Here is a 25,214-nt window from a genome sequence, read left to right as displayed (position 1 = left end):
AATACAGAAATGTGGGCAGAGGAATCAGACAGGAAGAACAAAGGGTTTTTGTACACAGAGAGGAACCAAAACTTGAGCACCTAAAGCTGATCTTCGCCACATAGAGAACATTGGCTTGGGGAAGTGGATGATGCTGGACCAAGGTTTCCTGGCAACAAGAAGTGAAGAGGAGGCATCTTTATTCAGTTGTTCCTACATCTGGAATCTGTAGGTGTGGTGCTGCCCTGAGGTTCCTGGAGAAGCATTTTCGAGTTGACTCACCCAGGAACTGCAGCTGTAGCTAAAAGCACACCCAGATGAGACCCTGGTTTGTCCCTCAGGTAACAGAGTGTGAAGTTCACAGTGCTGCTGGAAACAGAACAATGCCAAGCAAAAAGCACTTCAGACTGGCAGCCTAAAAGCAAAACATCACCATGGCTCAGCACAGAGCACTCACAAAGACAGTTTCACCTACTGACAGCACAAAAGCTGTGCCATGTTTCCCAAGGACAGCACATCCAGTGCCACTTTTCCACAGAAATGTCTCAGGGCAGCTTTGTTCACTGAAAAGCCATCAGCCCTTCAGACGGAGACACTCAGCAGGGAACTGGGCTGAAGGCACAGAACTTTGGGGAACATTTTGTTTAGATTGACCAAAAAAAGTGGTAAGTGGGTACATGTACAGACTACTGGTAGTCCTAATGCAGAAGTTTAGGAGATGCCAAACCTAAGCTCATCTGGGGATTAGCAAGGTTTTTTTGATGAATCTCCAGCTGTGCTCCAGCTCCCAGTCACTGGACTAAAAACCAGGGAACTGCCCTAATTTCAGAAGGCTGGGAAGATTTGACACAGATTCATTCCAGAGACAGGAAGGCAGGGGGGCAGGTACAAAGAACAGATCAGCTGTCAGCACTAATTAGCTGTGTACAATTTAATGCATTTCATTACTGGGCAGGAACCATCCAGGTAAGCATCTCACTGATGCTAAAAATAACCCAGCGGGCTCAGCGTGGGCGTGTATGCAAGGTTCAGCTCCTCACAGCAGACAGGAGCTAAATATAGAGCTACAATTGAATTCTGTGGGCATGGGAGTCTCCTGTCTCCTCACTCTGCTCCAGCAAGATGTGATGCAGCTGGGGGCTGCTGTCAGACCTGCTCATGGCTACAGGATTTTACTAGAAGCGTGCACAGCACCCATGTGCTCAGGGAGGATTTGGGATTTTTTTAATGGTTTGCCCCTTTTCAGTTATGGCCTCTGCTTTTCAGGTTATGGAAAAGAAAGATGTTGTGAGGAATGGAGGGGGGAGCAGTAGGAAGAATGGAGGAGGTACCAGTGAAGCTGAGTTTTTTTTTTTTAGTGCTGCCTCCAGGATTAAGAAGCCCAGACTCCAAGGCCTGAATATTCCCTATGCTCTTCCTTGGTGTCAAGCAGTGGCACACAGCTGGAAACCCTGCCGCTAACACAGTGACACACAGCACTGGGTTGGTCAGGGGCTGGGGGTTAGTGCCTGCTGCCAGAGTTCCTGAGACAGCCTTCAAGGGTAAAAATCAGGAGGAGAGGGAGAAGACTCAATTGTCATTAAGGTCTCCAAGCAATGAGTAAGTTCAGCCTCCTGTTTACATGGCTTTTCAAGTCCGGGGGAGATGCAGTGCAGTTCAAATAAAACATTAGAGAGGTTCAAGTGCATCTGCACATGCTGTACCTTGACGACACTGTCCTCTTGTCTAAAGGGCTGAGAAAGGTTTGCTGCCTTTCAGGTATTAAACTCCAAGAACAGAACCAACCTCACTAACACCAATCCCTTATCAGGTTTACTTGCCAAGCTCCCTGAGTATGTAATCATACCAGCCCCTCTGGACAGCAGCTCTTGAACCAGAGGTGCTTCCTTGCTTCAGCAGCACTTGTACAATTAATTATGAAGCACCCAGCCAGCTCTGGGCAAGAGACTTGATCTGCAGCTGAACCAGAATGAGCAATTTGCTGTCTCAGACCAGCCCACAGCTCGTCTGGCAAGAATTTTTGAACACACTAATTCATTTATAAAGGGTTGAACCATGGTTGCCTCTGTCCTGGGTTATTTCCTGGCTTGAGCACAAGCACACGTCCCAGAGGTGCTCCCAGTGCAGGCCTGTGTTGCTGAGGATTCAGCATTCACCTCCTGCTGAAAATGAGGAGTATTTGTGCAAACATGAGGCAGTGTCACTGCAGAGGCAGTAAATTCTGCCAGGCAACAACATGAAGTTCCAAATTCCCAGGGCACAGCTGATTAAAGATTGTCTTCTGGGAAGACACTATCTCCTTCCACTGCTCTGTTCTACTTGCCTGGCTCCAGTGCTGAGAATTCCTAATCAAACATGTTTTCCACAGCACAGTGAAGGCAAGGGCAGCGGGTCAGAGCACAGCAGGCAAGAGAAAAGCAGAGCAGCAGGTGGAAACACAGATAGGAATATACAGGGCCTTTTCTGGGACACAGAGTCAATTCCTCGAATAGATCTGACATAAGTGGCACAAGTGAAACTAGAAATAAAAAAATCAGAGTGCAGAAAGCTGTAAGTATCACAGAGGAGCATAATCACATAAATAAACTTGCAGAAAAACTGCTTAAGCAAGTGTTATTGAATAAGGAAAAAGCCTTTTTTGGGAAGAAAACGGTGCACTTGTTTTGCCCTGCCAACCCACCCACTACCAGCAGCTCATGCTCAGCTCAGCTCCTTTCCCAGAAATTGGGCACCTCCCCACGCCTGAAGATCTGAGCTCTACTCCAGTGGTGAGACAAGCAGTCATAAAGCAAAGAGGAAATGCATAAAATGCCAGTAATGCTCTGTAATGCTTCACCTTACACTGGATTATGATTCAGGTCCTTGAGCTCATGTGAGTCTGCAGTAAAAGTAATTACAGAAAGAAATTACTTTAATTTAATTTGCGGAGCTTAATCGATAGACACCAAAGTAAGCTGCTCTGGTTGTCACAGTGATTTGTGCTGTTGTGGGATGAAAAGCTGACCAGAACAAGGTGCTGGAACACTTGTGAGATCCTGATAACCCAAGGGCTGGGCAGGGAGGGATTCAGGCATTGACAGTGCCAGCCCTCACTTTGTATGGCATGGTCACTGTGTCACTGAGAGGATTTAGGATTACAGTTTTTTGGGTTAGATCTGTTAATGAAATTCAGGAAAAATGTTTTCTGTACTTAAAGCCAAGCACTTACTTCACTTAGTTGGAACAGAGGCCAGGTGGCATGGACAGTGTGTATCTGAAAGGCTGTGAACTGTATAAGCACAGTCTCAGCCAGAAGGGGGTTTGGCTGTTTTTTTTTTTTAACACATCCATTTCAGATGTGCCACTTCAAAGCATATGAGAACAAAAGAGAGGGGTAAAGTTTGGATGTTGTGTTGGTTCTCCTTCCACTTGCCTTTTAAATTTATAAAACCAAATTTTTAAATTTTAGAAGGAGAGGTAAAGAGATTTAATTTTTTTTTTTTTTAAATTTTAAAGAGAGGGGTAAAGTTTGAATGTTGTGTTAGTTCTCCTCTCACTTGCCTTTTAAATTTATAAAATCAAATTTATAGGCAGACTGGACATCAGTGAGTGTCACCATGACTGTTGCAATGGATTGCCTGCAGAATACCTAAATGGTCACTTCTCCCACAAAATCTGAAATATGGCTTGGTTTGAAGAAGAAAAAGCTCCTTAGTGTGCAGAGCCACAGCTGCACACACTGTCCCTGGGCACAGCACTGAGCTATCCCTGCTTTATGGGGAGGGTTCTCCTATGAATCACCTGTGCTTTCCCATGAAGAACTTGATCATATTTTTGGGCTCTCTTCCAAGAAAACTGTGTCTCAGCACATGTGATCCAAGGAAACTGTAATTCATATCCTGCAGTTTCTGGTTCACCAGATTCTGTGAGTTACTACAGTTCCCTCCTCCTGCAGCTCTGAGCACAACTTCTGTAGCCTGGTTCATTCAGGATCTCAGTTCCTCCAGGAATCAAGGCTTGGGCTTGCTGCTTTCACATGGAAAAAACTGGGTCAGTCTAGCACAGTTCCTGTGTTTTTGAAATAACTTCAGAGAAGGTGAGGGGAAAAAAATGAAAGAAATAAATATTTAGAAAACAAGAAGTGGGGGAAGGAGAGAAAACAGGTCAGAACAGAAGGTCACTGATTTTCCTCAATAGATGATGTGCAATTGTATCAATTATTAAAGGCATGGCTCTAGCTAAGTCTCTCTGATTCCATTGCCTGTACCCAGCTGGAAAGCTGCAGCTGTATAACCAGGTCTTGAGAGCTACTTGAGTCAGCCAGAGTACTGCAAGCTTCCTTCAGTATCTGTTTTTCAGGATAATTAACTCATCCAAGTGGCCAGCACACTTCCTTGACCTTCCCAGACTCTGAAGAGTGTTTTTTTTTTCCTGGAAAGCACTCTTATTTTCGATCTTTTCTTTTAGCTCTCACATACAACGCACCAGAAAACAAGCAAACAAAACCAAGCACTCCCAGGTTTATCAATCCATGCTCATGGTTTTATCCAGTGAAATTAAGAAGAAATGGACCACACCTTTGGAGGTTGAGGACCTCCTCCTGTTGAAAGTCTACTTATGCAGAGGATATCAAGGCAATTGGGAAACAAGAACCAGCAAGTTGGCAAAATCTGAGTCTTAAATCACATTAGAAATAGGTACTGCAATCTAGTTAGTCCATTGTTCTGCAAAGATGTTTCAGTCACTTTGCTTTCATAAAGCTATACAGCATACAGGCAAGAAACAAAGAGCAGAATAAAATCTGAGTGCCTCACTGCAGGGAAAAAAAACCTCTCAAAACCAACAGGGCTCACAGCTGAACCACCAGTGTCATTTGCTTGAGATGATCATATTCATTAAGCAAATTAAATTCTGAATGAATTAATACTTCATTAGTTTTTCAGAAATTATGTTAAAAAAAATTAAAGCCAGGCCCTCTCAGCAGTCTCTGCAGAAAGCAGCTGGTCTGTTGCACAGAGATCAGCCTAATTTGAGGGTGTCTGCAAAAGCCATATTCTGGCCAGGCTACACTGCAGCCTTGTTTTATCATCACTGGGAGTGGCTGCAGCACTTACAAATACCACCCTGCTGGGGAAAAAAAATCCTCCTTCTCAAGAGAAGGTTAAACAAACCAGGACTGATGTGGTAAGGGAAGTTTTATTTATGGGCGTTGTGCAGTTAAGCTTACAGAAATCCCTTTATCAGCCTGTTTACACCATGAAGGAAAAAGGTAACAGGCAATGAATGAATGATGTGTGTGGAAATGCCAAGCTCAGGTCCAGGGTGATGGGAGCAGGAGGCTTGGGGTCAGCTGGGAGTTTTGGTGGGGGAGAGGCCCAGCCCTGCAATGCTGGGACAGGAGCAGCTGCAAAAGGCAGGAAAATGGCTCTGAGGGAGGTGTGTGCACAGAGCCAGGACCTGTCTGAGCTCTGGGAGCCACTGCCAGCTCCCACAGCTCTGCCTGCCCTTCCCCACCTGCAATCCCTCCTCAGGCAGGGAACAACTCTGAGGACAACCACTGAGGTGGCACCAGGTGATCCTTTCCTGAGAGCACTCCCAAAGGCTTTGTGTGGCAGCCTTGAGCCTTGGCAGTGACAGTTCGTGTTGTACCACAACAAATCACGGCTGTAACTTCCAAACATGACGTTACATAATTGAATTCTTACATTTTATTCAGTTTTCAGAAGATCAGAATATTTTGTTCTACGTGAAATTTGCCAGCAAATTCTGTTTGGATTTTCGTGACCATAGCTAAACACAGGATCCTAAACGAAGTTAAGGAGGGTCCCAGAAGTCTCTGGGGAAGAGCAGGCAGAATATGAGGATGACATTTTAAAACTGAAATCCTGCCTGTATTTTCCTGTAAGTTAGCCTGTCTGCAGTGCTCAGTGTCACAGTGGCATCCAGTGACAAGTCATACTCCTCACCCTATCCAATTTAAAAAACAAAGGAAAACAGAATTACTGAAATACCACTTGCAGAGGGAAGTGAATAAATTCCCAGAGGGGCTGCAAATCTGGTTTTTTAGACAAGACAGTTTGCCATATTCTCCTAATCTGTACAACAGATATAACCACAAGGACCAGCTTTGCAGAGCACTGTGAGAGCTGCTGGTGAAAGTGCTACAAAATTGATGATTATTGAGACCAGGGGACTCCCACTCCTACAGACTTTTTGGGCCACATATTTGAACTGTCAATGGAATTTCTCATTTCTCTCTGCACTGAGAGCAGGAACACTCTTTATATTGAAAACCCAACAGATACCCTCAAGAGAAATTCTGAAAGAAGCAAAATTTTAAAAGCAAATAAGAGTGCAGTAAAGAGCAGGATTCAGAGCCTGCTGTGGGCAAAGGCTGGTGTGGCTCTGGTCAGCCAAGGTTGGGGACAGTGTGAGGCCAAGCTGTTGGTCTGACTGCCCTGGAAAATGCTGGGCCAGCAAAAGTGTGCACGAGAGGAACAGAAACTAGTACAGCAGATGGTGAAATGCTGTCTGCAGGCAGGGATATCCCATCCTTTGCAGAGCTGTGTGGGTGAGTGACAGGCGAGAACTGGAAGGTGCTTGCCTTGCCAGGGGAGCGTTCCCAGCCAGGTTCCTGCAGCCTGGGAGCAGCTGTGCAGCCACACACAGCTCCCAGCAGGGCCTGGCTGTCCCAGCAGCAGCTGCAGCTCCACAAATTGCTGTCATTTAGGTTTTTCCTTCAGGGATTACACAAAGTACTCAGAGAGTGCTGCATTTGCCTTGATTTACTTCAGTAATTCAGAAAGCTGCTCCTTGGCAGCAAACCTGACACTACAAAGGGTTTGCAAGAAGTGTCACAACATGTCCCCTCCTGCCCGGAGCTGCTGGTTTAGGAGGTCCACAGCCCCATACCCCCAGCTCTGGGGTAAATCCTCACTGCAAAGACACCTTGCAGAGGTTTATTTGTCACCTCCCAGACTTAGCAAATTGCCAGAGGGTCCTTGGTATGCATCTCCATGTGACAGGGAAGGATGTTCTCCAGAGTGCACACCTCATGGGGAAATTCCCAGCAGCTCCCACGCATGGCAAGAAGGGCCACTCTCAAATCCTTGTGCATCCAGTGAGGGGGGAGGAAGATTGACACACAGCTGACAGCCCACACACACCAATACTTTGTCTGCTCTCTGCAAATCCAGCTGTGGTTTCTTCCAGTGACCCAAATCCCACAGCTGCACATTGCAGTGGCAGCTGTTGTAGGGGCAACTGTTTATGGATTAAGTGCACGGTACTGCAGGATCTTAGTGCAGCCCTGAGCATCCCAGCTGAGGCAGGACACACTGGGACACTTCCATCCATGGACAATAACTCTGTCTGTTGCCCTCTGAAATGGCTACAGACAGAACTGACATGTCTCTGTCATCCTGTACCATCCTCACTGACTGGCAGGGCTGGAACTGCACTCCTGGCTTCACAGGAAATTGAGTCACGAGCCTACAGACGTTTCATTTTGTACAGGGCACTAAGGTGGCTGACAAGCCAGTCCCAGCCTCCCTGGAGGAGAACAGGCACAAACATTGAATTAGGGATTGTTCAGACAGTGAAGTCAAAATGTAGCTTTTTTATTTTCTTACCTTTCCCCCCCCTTATTTTTTTTTAATCATAACCCAGTAAGCACCCAGGAGTATGCAACTGTCACTAGGACAGGAAAGTCTCTCACTGAGCTGAAATTTGCCTCTGTGTGCTGCTTATTTCAGACTCCCTCCTGCTGCTCATGAAGTTGCTATCAGAGTAGATTTTAGTATCATTTCAGCAGTAGATATGTAGCACTGCTTTTTGCTTTTTTGTTCTGTGGGAATACAGGGCTCCATTCCTGTTTTAGGAGAGAAAAGAAAGGGGGGAAAAAAAGAAAGAAAATCTCTTGCTTTACAATGAAATGTTATTAACCATTTTCAGTGACCTGCACAATGTGACCAGGTCATACTCAGCACTTGGTTTCTGCTGGAAGACCCTCCAATACCCATTTTATACCCAGCCTGAAGCTCTCCCCGGCCTTCAGCAGAGGAGGGGCACTGGGAGCTGCACCACTCTGTTATTTGAAGAGTGTGTTCTTTCAGCACTTTGCCTTGCTGAGCTATTTTTAGCTTGAAAGTATTCCCCAAACCAGCTCTTTGCCCAGCTGCAAAGCAGAGCAGAAGTGAGAACAAGCTGCTGTTGGTGAGAACAGGGCTGCTCACACTGACATTGCTGCTGAGCAAGACACTCATCAAACTACAGACAGGGACATGTCTTTGGCTGAACAACCCGTTGTACTTTTGTCACCCAAATAACTAAATATTGTAATTCTAAACAGGACAGATTCACTATCCAGAAGCTCTGTTAAACCACAGAGTGGGGAAGCAGGTGGAAGGGAGCTGAGGAAGCTGCTGCTCTGAATAAGCAGTTATTACATTTAAACCCCATGTCAGCATGCTAGTTCTTGCATATTAACTAATAACTCAGATGAAATTTAAAGCTGTTATGTTATGTTGGTCCCACAGCATGCAACAGCATCCTCCAAGAGTCCTTATGTGAGTGTGGAGAGAGGTGTGAAAGCAAAAGCCTGCTGGAGGTGGAGGAAGGATGCTCAGCAGCTGCAGTGAGCTTTGCAGCAGGGCTTTGAACTGGGCCCTGATCAGCTCCCAGCTGTGCCTGGCACTTCTTCCTCACACCTTGGGAAAATTAGACACCCAAAGGTCAAATGCAGCAGGGCTTTCACAGGTGGTGAGAGCAGTGATTACCCTCAAGCCTTCTCCACCTGAATCCTCTGACACAGTTAGATCCTGGCTATGTTGTTGTTTCAGCCCACACAGTGCTCACAGCTCTGTGCAATAACAAACCTGTCACAGGGCAGGTCCTCCAGGGACAATGGGTTATGATACAAGGGTCATGCTGGGCAAGTGTGTGGTTTCTATTTCAGCTAAAATCTGAACCCTTTGCAGGGCTCCTATCACAGAAATGATAATGATGGACAGCTGTAATTGCCTGGTAGATGAGTAACAACATAATTAACTGAACTCGTGCTGATTTGCAGCTTTGAAAATCCAGACAGAACTAAAGGCCAAACAAATAAATAACACATGTGATTAAGGCAACATTTATAGCCTCTGTGTTGATCTGCAGTTTTCTTATTTGGATGCAAAAAATAGTACATGATGGCACAGAGACACAAATATCAGGGAACTTTAAAGAAGGCCACTCACAGCCTTTACCAGAGCAGCTCACCCTTTTCACACTGCTCTGAGCTCCCTACTGCCAGAGAAGCTCAGCAGCTAGGATGATGCTCCAAGGGTTGGAGAGCCTCTGCTTTGGGATTGTTCAGCCTAAGGACAAGAAGCTTCTAAGGAGACAGTGTTGGGGCTCTCAGGGATTAAAGGGGGTTCTACAAAAAGAGGGAGAGCAACCTTTTACATGGGCAGGGGGGAATGGTTTTAAACTGAAGGAAGGTTGGGTTAGATGAGAGAAAGAATATTTTTACAGTGAGGGTGGTAAAACATAGAACAGGTTACTCAGAGAGATGGTGGATGTCCCATTCCTGGAAACATTCAGTGTCAGGTTGGATGAGGCTCTGAACAACCTGATCTGCTTGAAGATGTCCCTGCTCATCACAGGGGCGTTGGACAGGATGCCTTTAAAGGTTCTTTCCACCTCAAACTATCCTGATTCCTCTTATGGGAAATGCTGGCACATCAATTCCCACTTTCTACATGATCCAGAATTACCTTGGGGTAAAAACAAGTTTGTGTCTCGGTGTCTGCCTTCTAATTTTGTACAGACAGTAAGAGAGAAGTCCCTCCCACCATGGATTTACTACTACCCATAATTGTACATTGCAAGCAGGCACAGTGCAGTGCGTGGGTGACTCAAAGCCCTGGCACACATCCTCTTCACAGCTACTTATAGGAAGGATGAAAATAAACTTCTTGTTGAATTGAACATGATGTTCTGGCAACAGAGCTGCCTATTTAAGAGGCAGAGCCTCTGCCTCCTGATAGGCAGCAGACACAAGCAGCTTTATGAGAAGCAAAAGCAGGGCACTCCCATTTCTCCTCCCTTTGCCTGGGCTCTGAGAGGGATCCTTCCCACCACCTCCCTTCCCAACGCATCTGCAAAACCACCTGACATGAGGAACAATCAATGCAGTTGCTGCTGGCTACAGCTCATTTACTGATTGCTGGATTGATTGCTCCCTTGTCAGTCCAGGGTCCACAGGCACATGCACGTGTCCAAGTCTACCCGGTTCACTCCTCCCTTTGGAGAGGATCAGCAGAATCACATGGATCTTACTAACACCAGCAACAGGATTCCAAAGTGGAACTTTTGGCTTCAGCTACAAATCTGAAAGAAATTCAGTTTTGTGGCAATCCTACACACAGATGCTGTGCAACAGATTCTGTGAAAAAACACATTTGGGAAAGAGGAACACATTTTGGGGACAGATAAGAAACCACAGAAACCTGAGCTGTTTTTCACTGGATTCTGCTTGAATGCTTGCTTGAGTCTGCCAGGAGGTGAGATACAGACTAATAAGAGGAGAGGAAGAAAGGAAGGAGTGTCTGAGGTGTGGAAGTCAGCACAGCCCCACAGGCACACAGGGGCTCTACCTGTCCCAAACTGGCCTCACATCAGCCATTCAGTGCCCACACCTGCAAACCCTCAGCCAGCTGTGGCTTTGCTGGGGTGCAGCTCCCACAAGGGACAAAGCAGACACTGCTGAGGGTAATTGTGAGGGTAGAGGATGTGGCAGCAGCTCCTGCTCCCAGGACACATTGCTGCATTGCCCTCTGGCAGCAGCCCTGGGTGCTGGTGACAAGCAGATCCTCAGCCTGCTGAGCACTCAGTCACCTGTAACTGTCCAACATGATCAGCCCTTGTGTAGCAGTGCTCCCAAGACATTCATTCTCTTCAATGAGAAGGAGACAACCTGGCAGTGTGAAGCAAATATTGATCTCTGATCAGCAGGCAGAGGCACGTGTGCGAGTCGCTGCCTTCACAAATGTGACCTTGCTCCAGAGGGGACAAGCCATTTGTGGCTTTCCCCCCAAATCCACATCTGCACTTGTGCTGGTGTCCAGCAGGATCCTGGCAGGGCTCTGATGGCAGAGGAAAGGCTGTTTTGCTGCAGTTATACACCACACATGCTCACCAAGGGAACAAACCAGGCACCACAGCTTCCCTGCCCCTCTGAGAGCAGAGGGAGCTCATGGATATCACAGGATTCCCATGTGCTCCTTGCACTGGGAAAACAAATACCTCGAGGCCATGTGCAAACTGAGCACCTGAGGTGCCTTGAGAGCAGCTAGCTGTACCTGCAGGGTGCTCTGGTGAGAGCCACAGGTGACTGAGCTAACTTGAAATGACCTGCTCCTCTCACCCACAGGAGGAACATTGGGAGAACATGGGAGCAAGCAAACGTTTGGCTTCTTAGAGATTATAATAAATATATGTTATCATCTCTCTGAGCCCAAATTACTTAAGAAAACATTCTAAATGTAGCCTGAAAATACACCCAGAACACTCCCCAAGCTTCACACCACTGAAGAATATCTGCTGCTTGAAGGTTTATGCTCACTTTGCACAGAACAACAGTAACACAAAATCTTTGCAATTTTTCTGAACATGAGAAATAGCTGCACATAAAATACTGTCCATCCCCTTTTACCCCCACACACTTAGGGTGACTACTTCAGTATTATGAGGAAATGTTGGTGTCTGTCCAAGCTTGGAGCATCTCTGACACGTGTGCAGCAATCTCTGAACTGTACCAGACACCACTTGCAGCACAGTGACTCTGGTGCCTCCAGTTGTGTTCAGTTTCCCTGAGGCAGCTGCAGTCACCTCTGAGGTGCTGCCAGTCCAGCTCCCCTCACTGATCTCTTGGCATCCCTTGGTTTAAACTAACAGGGAAGCAAAATCCTGGGCTGAGCACTCTTAATATGAGACCATGGCAATTCCAGTGACACTGGGGGAAGCTGGACAGAGGTGGGAGCAGCCTGCAAGTAACTCAAGCATTTTCAAGAAAGGTTCAAGATCTTTCCCAAAAGAGCTGGCCCCACAGGTGCTCAGAGGGAGCACTCCTGCCTCACCAGGCAGCACAGAAATACCCAAACCTAGGTTTTCATAACACCCAAGAATAAAAGAGCATTAATTGGCTGTTTTTTCCAGAAGCAAGAAATAAATATCCAAATCAGCTGAATGGAAATTATTATGTCACACAACAGAAGTGTTGGACTACATGAGTGCTCCCCATGGAGCTCACAGTCACCTTGCTGAAGTGAGTCCACGTGGGGCTGAGTCCCTGGGTGAAAAAAGAGCAGAAATGAAAAGCACAAGACTCACCCAGCTGTGACCACGCTGTGTTGCAGCAGTGCTGGAGCCTCCTGTCCACCTCAGGCCTTCACATGGCAGCTCCAGCCATGGCTGCTGGGCACACGGGAGCCAGGCTGGCCTGGGTGAGCCCTCCTCACCCAGGGACAGGGGACTTCACTGGAGCCACAGGAAATCAGGCAAGACTGATTCAAAATCACCTGCATCAGCCTCATACAAAATCCTCTCTCTGCAAAGCCTGTGAGGACCATCCGTAGTCACTGAGGGCTCAGGTTTTAGCCTTCCCAAAGGCTCCTTCCTGGCAGGTGCCTCTTTCATCCTCCAGAACCTCACACCAGAGTGATTCTCCTTCTCCCCTGCTCTGCAATCTGCTGGTGATTGTTATTCAGCTGGAGTCTGTTTCCTTTAAATCTGAGATTTGAGCATCCCCTCTTTGGCTCCTCAGGCTCTCCATGCCCTGTTCTGGTGTGAGGGGAGCCGGGGACATGTCCCCAGGCCTGGTGTCCCTGGGGTGTGGCAGTGTTCCTGAGGCCACGGCTCCTCCCAGGGATGGACGGTCCCTTCTGAGGAAACTCACTGAGCTTTGCAGGGGGTGTTCCTGCTTCTGCCAGAGACAGGATTTCACAGGTATCAGCTTCAGGGAAAGCATGAAATAAATATCCAGAATAGAGCACCTGTTGCTCAGAGCCTGCAGCACCCAGAGGTCGGCTCACCCAGGCAGAGGCACAAACTCACCCAGAATGGTTCCTTACATTAAAGCTCCTTCAGGAGGGATGTGAATTTTGACAGGAGTGACCTGTGCTGCCTGCAGGTGGGCCCTGAAGGTGTTCCTGGGGCTGCCAGACCCCGCTGTGGGGGTGAGGTGCCCTCACAGAGGAGCTCGGGCAGGGCATGCTCTGCCCTGAAGCAGCCGCGGGGGTCTCGCTCTGAGGGGTGACCAGACAAGGCCGTGGAGTCACCTCACAAGTGATAAGGTGTCACAGACGTGTCACAGTCGAGATGGCCACAATACCCAGAGTATCCCAGTACAATTTCAGAAGGCTTCGATCCATACAGAGCAGCACCACTCCAGGAGGGTGCAAGTGCCTGCCCTTCTTGTTCTTCAGCCCACCCTTTTATGCCCCTCATGTTGATGCACTGCACCCATGTGCCCTCTGTTCCCTTGGTGGTTGGTCAGCACACACTCCATGGCTCCTTGCTGTCAGTGCTGCTCACCTGCTTTCACCACTGTGCCCACTGGGGATGGGGCTCTGCCACAGTGCCACCCCAGTGACCCCAAACTGTGCCACACACAGCCCCACCCCAGTGACCCCAAACTGTGCCACACACAGCCCAACCCCAATGACCCCAAACTGTGCCACACACAGCCCTGCTCCCAATCCCCACACTCTGTGCCACACACAGCCCCATCCCAAACTGTGTGCCTGCAGTGAAGTCCTGCAGAAAGGGGTTCTGGAGCCCCAAGTCACCCCGGGCCAGCTCAGCAGACCCCAGGCTGTGTTCCAGCCCCTGTGACCCATCACTGCCAGGGCACCTGGAGCCCCAGCAGCTCCCAGCCACCCCACAGCAGCTCAGGAAGGAAGTGAAAGTTGTTTCTGGGCACAGAGAGGCTTCTCCTGAACAGCAGAAATAACAAATAGACCCGAAATGTCCCCAGACCTTGATAGCAACATTGTCAGAGGTTTTTGCCACTTCTCGTTTGATTGTGACTCTCCCTGTCCTTGCTGTTTTCACTCTATCCCCACCTTCCTGAAACCGTGTTAGAAATTTATTTTTAACCAAAGTCCAAAGTCTTGTGACTGTGACGCAAAGTTTGCAAGTGTGGTCTGTATCTCTGAAAAGGCCAGAATAAACCCCTGCAATGCTCTCATGTGCACATATTCCTGTGTCTGTCTGCACCTTCGCCTTCTGCTGAAGGTAAAGCTGAGGGTGTGCGCAGAAAAATGAGCACTTACATGTATTTATCAAAGCCAAAAGGGAAACGGGGTTTAAATAATCATCATACATATTATATATAAATACAGAGCATTCACACAGAATCAAAGAATATTCATATACATTTGCATTCTCATACTGTTCTAATTATTCTATTAGGCTTTTAATCTCCCAGTTTAAAAGGGGCCCCTGAAATCTAATATAGAGATTTGTGAGAATCTATTAATCTCACATGTCAGGGCTGTAATTAAGAATGGCTGAGAGAAGCATATGAGCAGCAGGTCAGGTGGACCTTTCATTTTCAGAGGAGCTGTCCAAGCAAGGCATTCTCCCTGATTTATATTAGAAAATGCACTTTATCTGTTTCAAACAAAACCTAGCTGGACTTGTGTAATTTCTGAGACATGCAGGGAGGAGTCCAAGGGTAACAGGAATTTAAAATACATTAAAGCCTTTAGTTTCAGCATCATTCCTGTTCCAGTTGGGATTATTGCAACTTCTGCTGCTGGAGTATCTGACCCAGAGGTCAGGAGAAAAGCCTTAGGTGATAGAAAGCATTAAGAAGGGAGAGTGAGAGTTAGGCTGTAGGTGTTTCTGCACAAGAGTTCATCTATCTAAGGTTTCTGTTGGTGTGGATTTGGTGCAATAGTTGTGGTGCTTTCTGTTGCCAAAGATGAGAGTTTTAATTAAACACCAGAGAGTTTAATTTAAAAAGGGTGAGGAGTTGTTGGTCTGACAACATATGACCACAGACCTGATTTAGAAGGTATATTGGGTAGGGCTTACAAAACAAGGAAAAACTAGAATTAGGTGATTCTACTGAGGTTTTTTTTTTTGCAGTGTGTTAACAATTACTTCATTTTTCCATATTTGATAAAATGTAGATCCCGTTACGCATGACTTTATAATAATTCATTTATATACCCAGCAGAGGAACAACTGCAGCAGTTTGCAGTGTGGTCCCTGCTCTGAGTGCTTCTTTGTGCCTGTAACTTCATCTCAGGCTTGGCAACATCTGCTGGGAGCAGGCGATGAGAATCCCCAGCGCCGCCAGAGCGCGGGCCAGGCAGCATCGGGAGCTCCGTCCGATCTGCTGGCTGCATTCTGACATGAAAGCCAGCAAATGCAGCCTCTGTGTGTGTGAGTGTCTGCCTGCCTAGGGGAGGGCTCCAATTACCTGAGATCCTCTGCAGATATCCAGTGCCTGCTGGGGGAGTCTCATTTAGTATGCGCAATAAAATCGCTGTGGCACCGATCATATGATTGGGAGAGTCAATCCTGAGGCAGCACTACAGAAAAGGGGAGGTGGAACCAAGACACTCCGTTCAGACAGCCGGGCTGTGAGCAGCACACGAATTGCACTCAGCAGGCAGGAGCAGAGCTGGGGGATCAGGCTGCTGGATGAGAATCACAGCAAAGCTTTATTTCTGCCCAGCCTGCCCCTTGTCAGGATGCGCCGCTGGTGTGAGTAGAGAAAAGGAAATGCGCTGCTGTGTGTGATTAAAAGGTGAAGGCAGTGATAGAGGCAGAAGATCTCTGTGAAACTCCTTTGATAACCACCTTGAGAGTGAATTTTACCTCTGGAGAGCACTGACTGTCTGGAAAGTGAGATGAAAAGGATGCAGGTTCTGAGGAAGCATTTCACTGGCAGCAGAGCAAACTAGAAGAGAACTTTTACCTGCATTCCTGGCACTTGGGAAAAATAATATAAGAAAGAATTCTCTGCCAGGATTTTCTTTTTCCTTCTTCACGAGTCCTGGAGTGAGAATTTGTAGTCCCCTCCTGAGGAAAACACCAACCAGAAGTCAGAATTCTACAGACTTTCCAAAGAACAGGCATGGTACAAAATGTGATTTTGGTGTTTTTCCGCAGGCGACTCAGCCAAAGACCCGCTGTTGAGGAGCTAGAAAGAAGGAATATACTGAAACGTGAGTACTTCTTTTTCCTAAAGTATTTTATGTATGTCTGTTGAAATTAGTGATTGCATTTCCAGAACATATTATTTTGAAATAGACAAATTAATTCAATGGGATAATTTTCTGTACCTAGAAGGTTTTTTTTTATTTTTCACAAAGACTTGCAATTTGAGGACAAAAAGAACTGTTGAGGTTCAGGCTTTCAAATAATTTTAATTCTGATTCCACTGTTACTGGTGTCCAAGAGGGGAATACAATCTGAGTGTCACAGTGCCATGAGAATTGGAGTGACATTTTTCAAGACATGGATTTTCAGGGCAAACACTGAACAGCACTGCCAATAGAGTGGCTTGCAGAGATGTGATTCTGTCCGGGTCTGTTTGCTCATGTCACTGGAGATCTTCCAAAGCCAAGTCACAGATCAGCCTGAGATACCAGAATTATTGGAGGGACAGTCCCAGGCCTGTTACAGGCGCTGCCACAGGGGAGTGTTCTCAGCAGCTCTCAAATTCACAAGGCAAAACTTGCAACTCTTTTTCCAAGGGATCAAACAAGTGATGAACAGAATTCCTCCCCTTAAAACTGCTGAATTAGGGGAAGGGGAGAGACAGCTTTGAAATTGTCTCCACTATGGATCTCAAAAGGAGAAATCCATCTGCTATTAAGTCTCTTTAGCTCTGAAAGACAAACCCCAGAATGATGTGAACTATAGGTTCTCATTAAACAAGCATAAAACTGTCACACAAGCAGTGCTGCCTACACTGTTTGATTTGTATTTGATAATGAGATTCTAATTCACTAGGAAAAAAGTCATCAGCATCGCATTACCTAAAATTTTGTGTCTCGAAACTTTCTTAGTGATTTCTAGGGAAAAACCTTACGCTCTTGCCATTGAAGTTATTTGGAATTTCATTTCAGTTTTCACACAAAGGGGTTCCACAGGCAGCCTTTATTTAGCAGTGTTTTCTGTACAGTTCCAATGCCCACATCACACACAGTAAAATGAGCTCTATTTTGCATGTGCACAGCTCGAGGAGGAAAGGAAACCCTCTTTGCAACATGGGTGGGTGAACTTGGCCAAACTTCATCTGTCATCTGCCAGGAAGGAAGGAAAATTCAGTAACCCAAGATCCTGAACTATGTGGAGACAGATTTTTAAGAGTCAGTAACCAAGATCTCTGAAAATCTGTTTCTTTGGTTTTTCCCTGGCTAAGGAAAAGCTGATCTACACTGAAAAAATCTGTTCCTTTTTGTTTACTTTTTGAAGTGTGTTGGTTACATCCTTAATCTGGGTTAAACTGACCAGTTTTAATAATAAAAAAGTTTGAATACATTCATATAATGAGCTTAGAGAGAGATAAAGCAGAAAGAAGATAAAGCAGAATTAAAGATACTTCCTGCATACCAGCTAAACATACTGGTCTAGATTTGTATCTCATTTATAGAGCTCCCAGCATGGAGCAGATTTATTGACTTCTGTTGAGTTGCTCAGGCTTTATGCAGGTTCAGCTGGGATCAGAACCACTTCCATTTTATTTACCTCTGCCATTACAATAAACGCTGAGTATCCTGTATAGCTGTAGCAGTATAAAAGCCCTTCAGTGAAATCCCCACAACCTCCTCCATGTGTAATAAGGGTTTGTGCAATTTTAAGTTGTGCATTTCCCACCATCTTTGATGTCCATAATTGGTACTGCTGACAGAAGTTCTTTTGTGGACTCAGAATTCACATTTGTACAACTCTGGTAAAAAAAGAAAAACGTACAACTACTGTCACTTTAAAGCAAATCTCAGCAAGATTTGAAAAAATGATTTCTTACCTCTTTTAGGGAGTTGTTTCTGAGATAAAAGTAATACTTAAAAAGCAAACTTAAAGCCAGCACTTTCTTACAATTTTGTTGGTTTTCCAAGTCCTTTAACCACAGAAACACTGCTGGCTTCCCACCAAGCATGAAAAGCAATGAACTAAAATCACAGCCCAGGTGTCAGATGTGTCCTTGCTGAACAGAAAGCTGAACCCAGAGCCAAGGAGGCATCTCTTGAACCCCACTGTGCAGTCCCTGCTTCCTCGTGAACCCAAGGAGATGCTTGAGTGTCACACAGAATGAGTTCCAGCTCTGCACAGGCCCCCTCAGCACTGGGAGCATCTCTGCTGAGATTTACAAAACCAGCCCTCAGCAGTGAATGGATCTGTGTGGGCAGAAGGATGGTGATGGGAAAAGCCTCTCTGGGCTGGCTGAGTAATAATTCCTGAGTTCTAGAATCCCTTTGCCAGCATTTCATGTCAAATCTCAGGTTATTTTTTTTTTGTAAAAGAACTATTTCTTTTATCTCTTGGAGCTTGAAATAAGCACTGAACTCAAGTGAATAATTTAATATATTTGGGAAAATATCTTTTCATGAGAAAGGTGTGTTTTTGGCTTTTCTTTAGGAATTACAATCATAGAATCACAGAAAGGTTTGGGTTGGAAGGGACCTTAAAAATCATCTTGTTCCAGCCTCTGCCATGGACAGGGACCCTTTCCACTGGTCCAGGTTGCTCCAAGCCCCATCCAATCTGCCTTGAAGGCTTCCAGGGGTGGAGGAGCCACAGCTTCTCTGGGCAGTTCTTTCACTGCATATCACATCATATCTTTAAAAGGCATTACACCACAGAAAATTATCTATTTTTAATTAAAAAAATACAAAATAGGAATATCTGCTGTAAAATGGGTGAATTAAAGCTGAATGAATAGCTTCTTGCAGGTGTCTCTATATCTAAGAATACCCTCTACTTTTGAAAGCCTGTTCTTTTACACGTTGCAGACTGAAATAGCTGCTCATCCCTGACACAGCACTAATTTTAGCTGACCTGTTCTCTTTACATTTTGTGCCTTGCCACTGAACTGTAATGCAGCACATTATAGCATTTTAAATTCATTTGATTCCCATTTCTGCCCTAGCCAGGTGGAGCTATGCACTTCTATGTTATTTTAAATATATTTGATTGCATCTCAGTGTCATCTAATGAGTGAAAAAATCAGCGAGAGAAATGCTTCATTGTTAAAAATATCTTGGAAATCCATCTGCAGTGCTAGTGGGTTTTGGAGGCATAGTAGAAATCACGTGTGTGCTTTAACACTGGAAATATCTAATGCAAGAGGTATAATAAACCTCAGAGTAGTACCCAGAGAATCCCTGAATGGTTAAACCTTTTTCTCTGGCTCTGCAGCTTTGTTCAGGTCACGGGCTCATGCCTTAATTTAGTAACAGATAGTACTGGGAATAGAAACGCCATTAACTCCTTTCCTAAGGCAGGGGATCTATTTCTCAGTGTTACAGCACTCTGGGCTATTTTTAGAGCCAGTGTGTAGGAGTTCTCACGGCTGGAATGTTAATAGGCACAACACACAAAGACAGGGGCTGAGCTCAGAGCTCTGCACAGGAATCCTGGCAGGAGGAAGGGGTCTCATGTCAGGGAAAGCCAAGGTGCCAGCCAGTGCCAGGAGTGATGCAGCCTGAGAGAGCAGGGCTGAGGAGAGAACGGGCTCTCCCTGGAGCTGCTGCAGTGACTCCTGAGCATCTGACAGCATGAATGGCTCCAGCAATATGGGGAGTAAAAAAGGATGATTGATCAGCTATGGAGTGTGTTGATTTTCCTTCTGAGGTTTATCCCGGTGGAGCGTTGGTGTGGCTGTTTCATTAAATCCCCGCGGAGTTCGGAGCTGACATTGGCACCGGCGCGGTGTCCTCACGGAGAGGTGACTCCGTGCTCCAGCTCACACCAGAGATGCACTGAGTTACCAAAACACACAACTGCCAGCTGCTCGTTGGGCTGTGCTCATTATTGCCTGGAACCTGGGAAAACACCAAACTTCCTCATGAGGAAAGTCATCTTCTTTTTTGTATTCTCCGCAGAACGAAATGATCAAACGGAACAGGAGGAGAGGAGGGAAATCAAGCAGAGACTGACAAGAAAGGTAAAATCTTTCAATACCTCCTATTAGCTTTTAGAAATTTAGCAAAATTACTATAATATCACCCAGCCATAGAGGTTGTTATTACACAGAACCTCCCTTAATATGCATCCACCTCAGCAATGTCTGGTAGCTGATAGCAGTGTCTGGTAATATCAATTATAGACATACCCACCTTATCCCAGCTAGGAGATTTAGTAGAATATTTACATATAAACTTACTCAGGAAATAAGTATTGTGGCATATTTGTCAGCTCCATTGCTGGTAAAGGACTTTTTCATTGTAGCAGAGCTGACTGCCTGCTGAACACCAGGTCTGCTCCCATAGTACATTTCTTTTTGCATTTAAAATATTCTCAGAATAAGGACGAGATCTTGTTGTTCTGTTCTTAGAAATCCCTAATGGAATTACAGACCAAATATGCTGATAACTTGTTCAGGCTAGACTGAAATTCTTACAGTAGATCTAGTGCTGAGAATCTCACACAGATAATCTGCCTCTGCCTGTAGTAGAATATCCTCCAGCATCCAGAATTGTCCAGAGATCATAAAAAAATCCATCATGATTCCTTTACATGTTGAAAATATATTTTATCAGTATCTGGGTTAAAATATTTTCAGTTTCCAGGGGCTGGGTGGTTTTCCATACTTGTAAATGCACACTGAGCCAAGATGAAAAGAAGCAAATATTGCATTTTTTACTGATTCATTTGTTATTAACCCTGGTTTTATTTCACAAAACTTCTGAATACAGCTTAACCAGAGACCTACAGTTGATGAACTGAGAGACAGAAAGATCCTGATTCGATTCAGTGATTATGTGGAAGTGGCAAAAGCACAGGACTATGACAGGAGAGCAGACAAACCATGGACACGACTGTCAGCAGCAGACAAGGTACTGACAAACCACAAAGTTCTGCTTTCTCCTTGCTTTGTAATGATACATCACGTTCCCAACAGACTTGAACCTCTGCAACATTTCATCTCTCTAAACTTTACCATGATTTTTTATGTTGAAATCATACTAATGTCAAAAAAAAAAAAAAAAAAAAAGCCTATTTAGTACTCGAAAGGCTTCTACCCACCCACCCAAAAAGGTGGATACAATATTTGGGCTCCAAATCAAAACCATTTCCAGCCAATAAGAGTATTAATCTTTATTCTCAGACTGGAAGTTTTGTGCAAACATGCAAAGATTTCCTCTCCTGTTTCCTGTGAATGCTCAGGGAGGACCCACATTCTCCCGAGCCTGAGCTCTCATTTTGTCTCATCACATACCTGCCACGTAGCTGATTCACAGCCCAATTTAAGTGTCACATTTAGAGGCTTGAGTAGTAAGAATAGCTCACCATGATTCCAGCCAGAACACTGGGAAGTTTCAGGGCTGCAGGGAGCAGAAGGAGCAGGATGCTGAGACAAAGACTGGAAAATGGCAGACACAGGACTGTTAACGTGGCTTTGTGCTGAGATATCAAACACTTTGGTTTCCATCCCAGTGTCTCCCCGATAAGGGACAAATGGTTTAGAGGACTCATAGAAAAGGAACAGAGCACTTCTACTCCTGTAGCTGCTCTCCCAAACTCTCTAAAATGGTGAATAAGCTTTTCCATAGTAATCAACAGAATAAGGGTTTTATATTTTCCTTGTATGTACTTTTATTCCAATTGGACTTTTCCTGGTTTTACTGTGTCAGTGTTCATGTTTCAATTAACAAGGCAGCTTTAAGAAAGTGACAGTTCTGCTCATACTGGTGGCACACATCAGGACGTCAGGGTCAGAGCTGTACCTTTGCATTTGTGACTGAAAAATGGATCAATTTCTTGGCAGCTTCTCCTAATCTTTAATAAATTTTAACTGGAATCTTATTAGATGTGAGACAACCAGCTCTGAGGTGTTATTCTGTCAGAATTGCTTCTAGACAGCAGTGACCCTGTCAGCAATCAATATCAAATGAGAACTATTGTGTGACCAATCCATACAACCCAAACATTCAGCATTTCTACCAGCAGAGTGCTCTGCTATGCCCAATACTTGGTTTTTCTACCCCAGAAAACTCTTCTGCCCTGCAGCTCTGGGATTTTGCTCACAAACACAACATAATTTGTTCATGTTTTTCTCTTTTCAATTCCTAGGCAGCAATTCGGAAGGAGCTGAATGAATACAAAAGTAATGAAATGGAGGTTCATGCATCGAGCAAACATTTGACAAGGTCAGTTTTCCAGCTGTTTATTTCTGCTGCCTGCTAAAAACTCTGCTTGACTCCTGAACCTGTGGATTTCACTCTTACATGCTGGGTGTGGGAGAATATGCAGAGGGGGGTTAATATTAAAAGAAAATTGGAGCGTTTCTTTTCCTGAAGAGACCCCAATTTTCTGATTTTTTGGGGGGCTTTTATTAGCACATAACAAGAAACCTGCAGACGTTCTCCAGAGCACCCCTCAACTGGCATTCCTTGCACCAAAGATAGGACCAAAACAAAAAAGTATATAACGTAGAAAACAATATGACTTTTTAAAGTAGAACAACTTAGTACACTCTTTAAAAATCTCTGAATGAAATGTACTTGAGTCTGCAGCCTTACCACAAACACTGAAAATTCCCTGCTCAGAAATACAGAACTGCACTGACCGTAACAGGCCAGTGCCAGGGGTAATGCCTTTGTTCTAATTGGATTTGTTCTAAAGGATTCAGCCTGGGGATTTCAGTATTCCCTGTCAGTGCAGTTGCTATTGGAAGGAGCCCCAGGTAACTTGATGACACAACTCCCTGTCAGGAGGAGGTCAGGAGAGAGAGCAGGGCTGGGTTGTTGTCACTCTCCACGTGTGGAGATTCCACTGGGAACCTGCTCAGGGCAGTGCCTGCTCCATGTGCCAGGGACTGTGTTCAAACACACATTAAAACATTCATTTCCCTTCTTCAAGAGGAGGAACAACATGAGAGCCGATTCCACAGCCTTTGTACTTTGTACTTGCAAAAAGGCATCATTAAGGGCAAAGCAGCTTCACTGCATTGATGGAATGAAGGTGGGAAGGGAACAGGGATGGCTGCAGCTTCAGTCTGGCAGTGAGCTACACGTTTCCTAATTGGAGCTACCTGGGGAGTTTGAGTACAGGATAATGAGAGATTTGGAAATTTGTTCAGGATATTAGGAGTAAACAGGCTTCCAATTTACAATTAGTGCTAGGGCGTTACATATGATTGGGGCTTTAATTATGGATCTCAGCCAAAAGAACAAGCCTCCAGAGCAAGAAGAATATTTATTCTAGACTCACAAGACTAGCAAACATTTCGCCAACAGTATCTTCTCATACTTTACAAAGCATTTCAATGTTATTTAACTCTTAAAAAGAACAAGATCACTGCACAGTGAAGAATATTGCTACCAGTGACAAACTGTGGCTTCATTTACTAAAAGAAAAAGCCCACATCAACTACATACCTGGATTTGCAGTTGCATTCCCAAAGAAATGCAGACAAGGTACACTGGCCCTGAGGACTGTACCTGCACTGCAGTTGTGGCACAGGGCTGGGAATGTGCAGGGGAAAATAAAGAGTTGCTAATATTCTTCAGCACTGTCACTGTACCTTTAAACAAAATGAATACTTCTGTGGGCTTTTAAAAATTGTGGTAATCTAACATAAAATAATTGAATAAAAAAATAATCGAATTCTATTTCAGTGGTTTGAAAAATGTCTCTCTTTTCTCCTAGATTTCACAGGCCATAGAAATTTTCTTCTGAGAAGAATCTGTCTTTACTTTTTGATATTGCTGCTGAACACACATCAGGGAACGCTGAAGCCTTTCCCTGAGGTTCAGTGCAGGCTCCCTGGACGCTGATGTGACAGAAGGACTCTGCAGTGAAGCCTCTGCAGCACTTGGGGACAGGACGCCAGCCCCGAGCTCTGGAGGCAGAAGAGTCTGGCCTGTGGAGTGGGACAAGCTGCTGGAAAAGACTGAATGAAGCTCCTTGGAAGAGCCTCCTCCTCTCCTTTCCCACCTGATGGAACTGGTTTGCAGGCTGCCTTGGAAAAGGAGATGTTGTGCATGTACAGGCTTTACCATTCCAAGGCCTCTGACATAAATGGACATGACGCTCTGTCATCCAGTATTACGTTGACAAGACATTTTGAACTTACCACAGTTAGTTTGTAAAACACCTAAGTTCATGTTCTAAAAACTAATTTAATGTATTATAATTTCATTCTTTTTTATATACTGTCTAACAGAATCACAGCTGCAAGCATTTTTGATTCCTGTTACTTTTGTTCTTTAATTAAATGACTACTTATTGCAGGAAATGAACATGTTTCCTAAAGCTCTTTTTTTCCCCAGGGATAATTGGGAAGAGATTATAATTATTATGCACCAAACCATTTGACTTCTTCATCAGCACAGGGTCTGCAAAAGGATGATCTCAACTAAGGTTTTCCATCTGGTGGAATAGCAGAAGCTGGTTGTTACACTGCACCAACTGAGGCTCTGACCCTCTAAAAATGACAATTTGGTTCACTGTTACTCCAAATTACTAAATTGGAACAACCAGAGGCAGAAATGTAACAATGTAATTTGATGGTTAGCAAACAAATGGTTTTAATGCTTTCTTGACAGTAAGAAGAAAAAAGTTACTAAATGCTAATAAGAAAGCAAATAGAACTGGTTGAGAAAAATGTAAAGCCAGATATTTTAAGAATGCCTGACGTGGAAAACCACCTGAGGATTTACTCAATGCTACTAAAAAAAAATACTTGTGAGCAAAATAACACATTGATAGCCAGGAATCACATGTGATGAGACAGAAAGAAATGGTGAATCCACTCACCAGACAAACATTTCTCTGCAAGACTCTGAAGTGCTGCCCTTCTAGGGAGCCATGCAATGTTAAAAACTTGAAAAAGGCATTCTTGGTCCTGTAGCTTCATTGAGATGATCTCCATGAAGTGTGAAAATAATAAAAAGCAGTTTGTCAAAGTGCTTGTATAGACTACTACTGAATTGCTGTGAGGTGGGGGACAGCCCCCACACAGTGACAGTTCTGTCCCAGGTAGGGATGGAATCACAGGAACTGGAGCTGCTCCTGGAGAAACT

The 25,214-nt window shown here is 45.0% G+C and overlaps 1 protein-coding gene across 2 annotated transcripts in view; it reads left to right on the top strand.

The window, feature by feature from the left end:
• PHACTR3 (phosphatase and actin regulator 3) overlaps positions 1–24,431 on the top strand; it is a 100,225-nt gene extending 75,794 nt beyond the window's left edge. For both annotated transcript variants that reach the window (XM_041478560.1, XM_041478559.1), the window contains exons 9-13: positions 16,129–16,184; positions 20,070–20,131; positions 20,883–21,023; positions 22,261–22,337; positions 23,839–24,431. In XM_041478560.1, the coding sequence (XP_041334494.1) occupies positions 16,129–16,184; positions 20,070–20,131; positions 20,883–21,023; positions 22,261–22,337; positions 23,839–23,854 (352 nt within the window). In that variant the 3' untranslated portion in view covers positions 23,855–24,431. The remainder of the gene's footprint in view (positions 1–16,128; positions 16,185–20,069; positions 20,132–20,882; positions 21,024–22,260; positions 22,338–23,838) is intronic.
• The last annotated feature ends 783 nt before the right edge of the window (positions 24,432–25,214 follow it).

The sequence above is a fragment of the Pyrgilauda ruficollis genome, unplaced genomic scaffold, assembly GCF_017590135.1.
Source record: "Pyrgilauda ruficollis isolate IOZ18807 unplaced genomic scaffold, ASM1759013v1 scaffold45, whole genome shotgun sequence".
NCBI lineage: Eukaryota > Metazoa > Chordata > Aves > Passeriformes > Passeridae > Pyrgilauda > Pyrgilauda ruficollis.
This window is presented reverse-complemented; position numbering and strand designations above follow the sequence as displayed.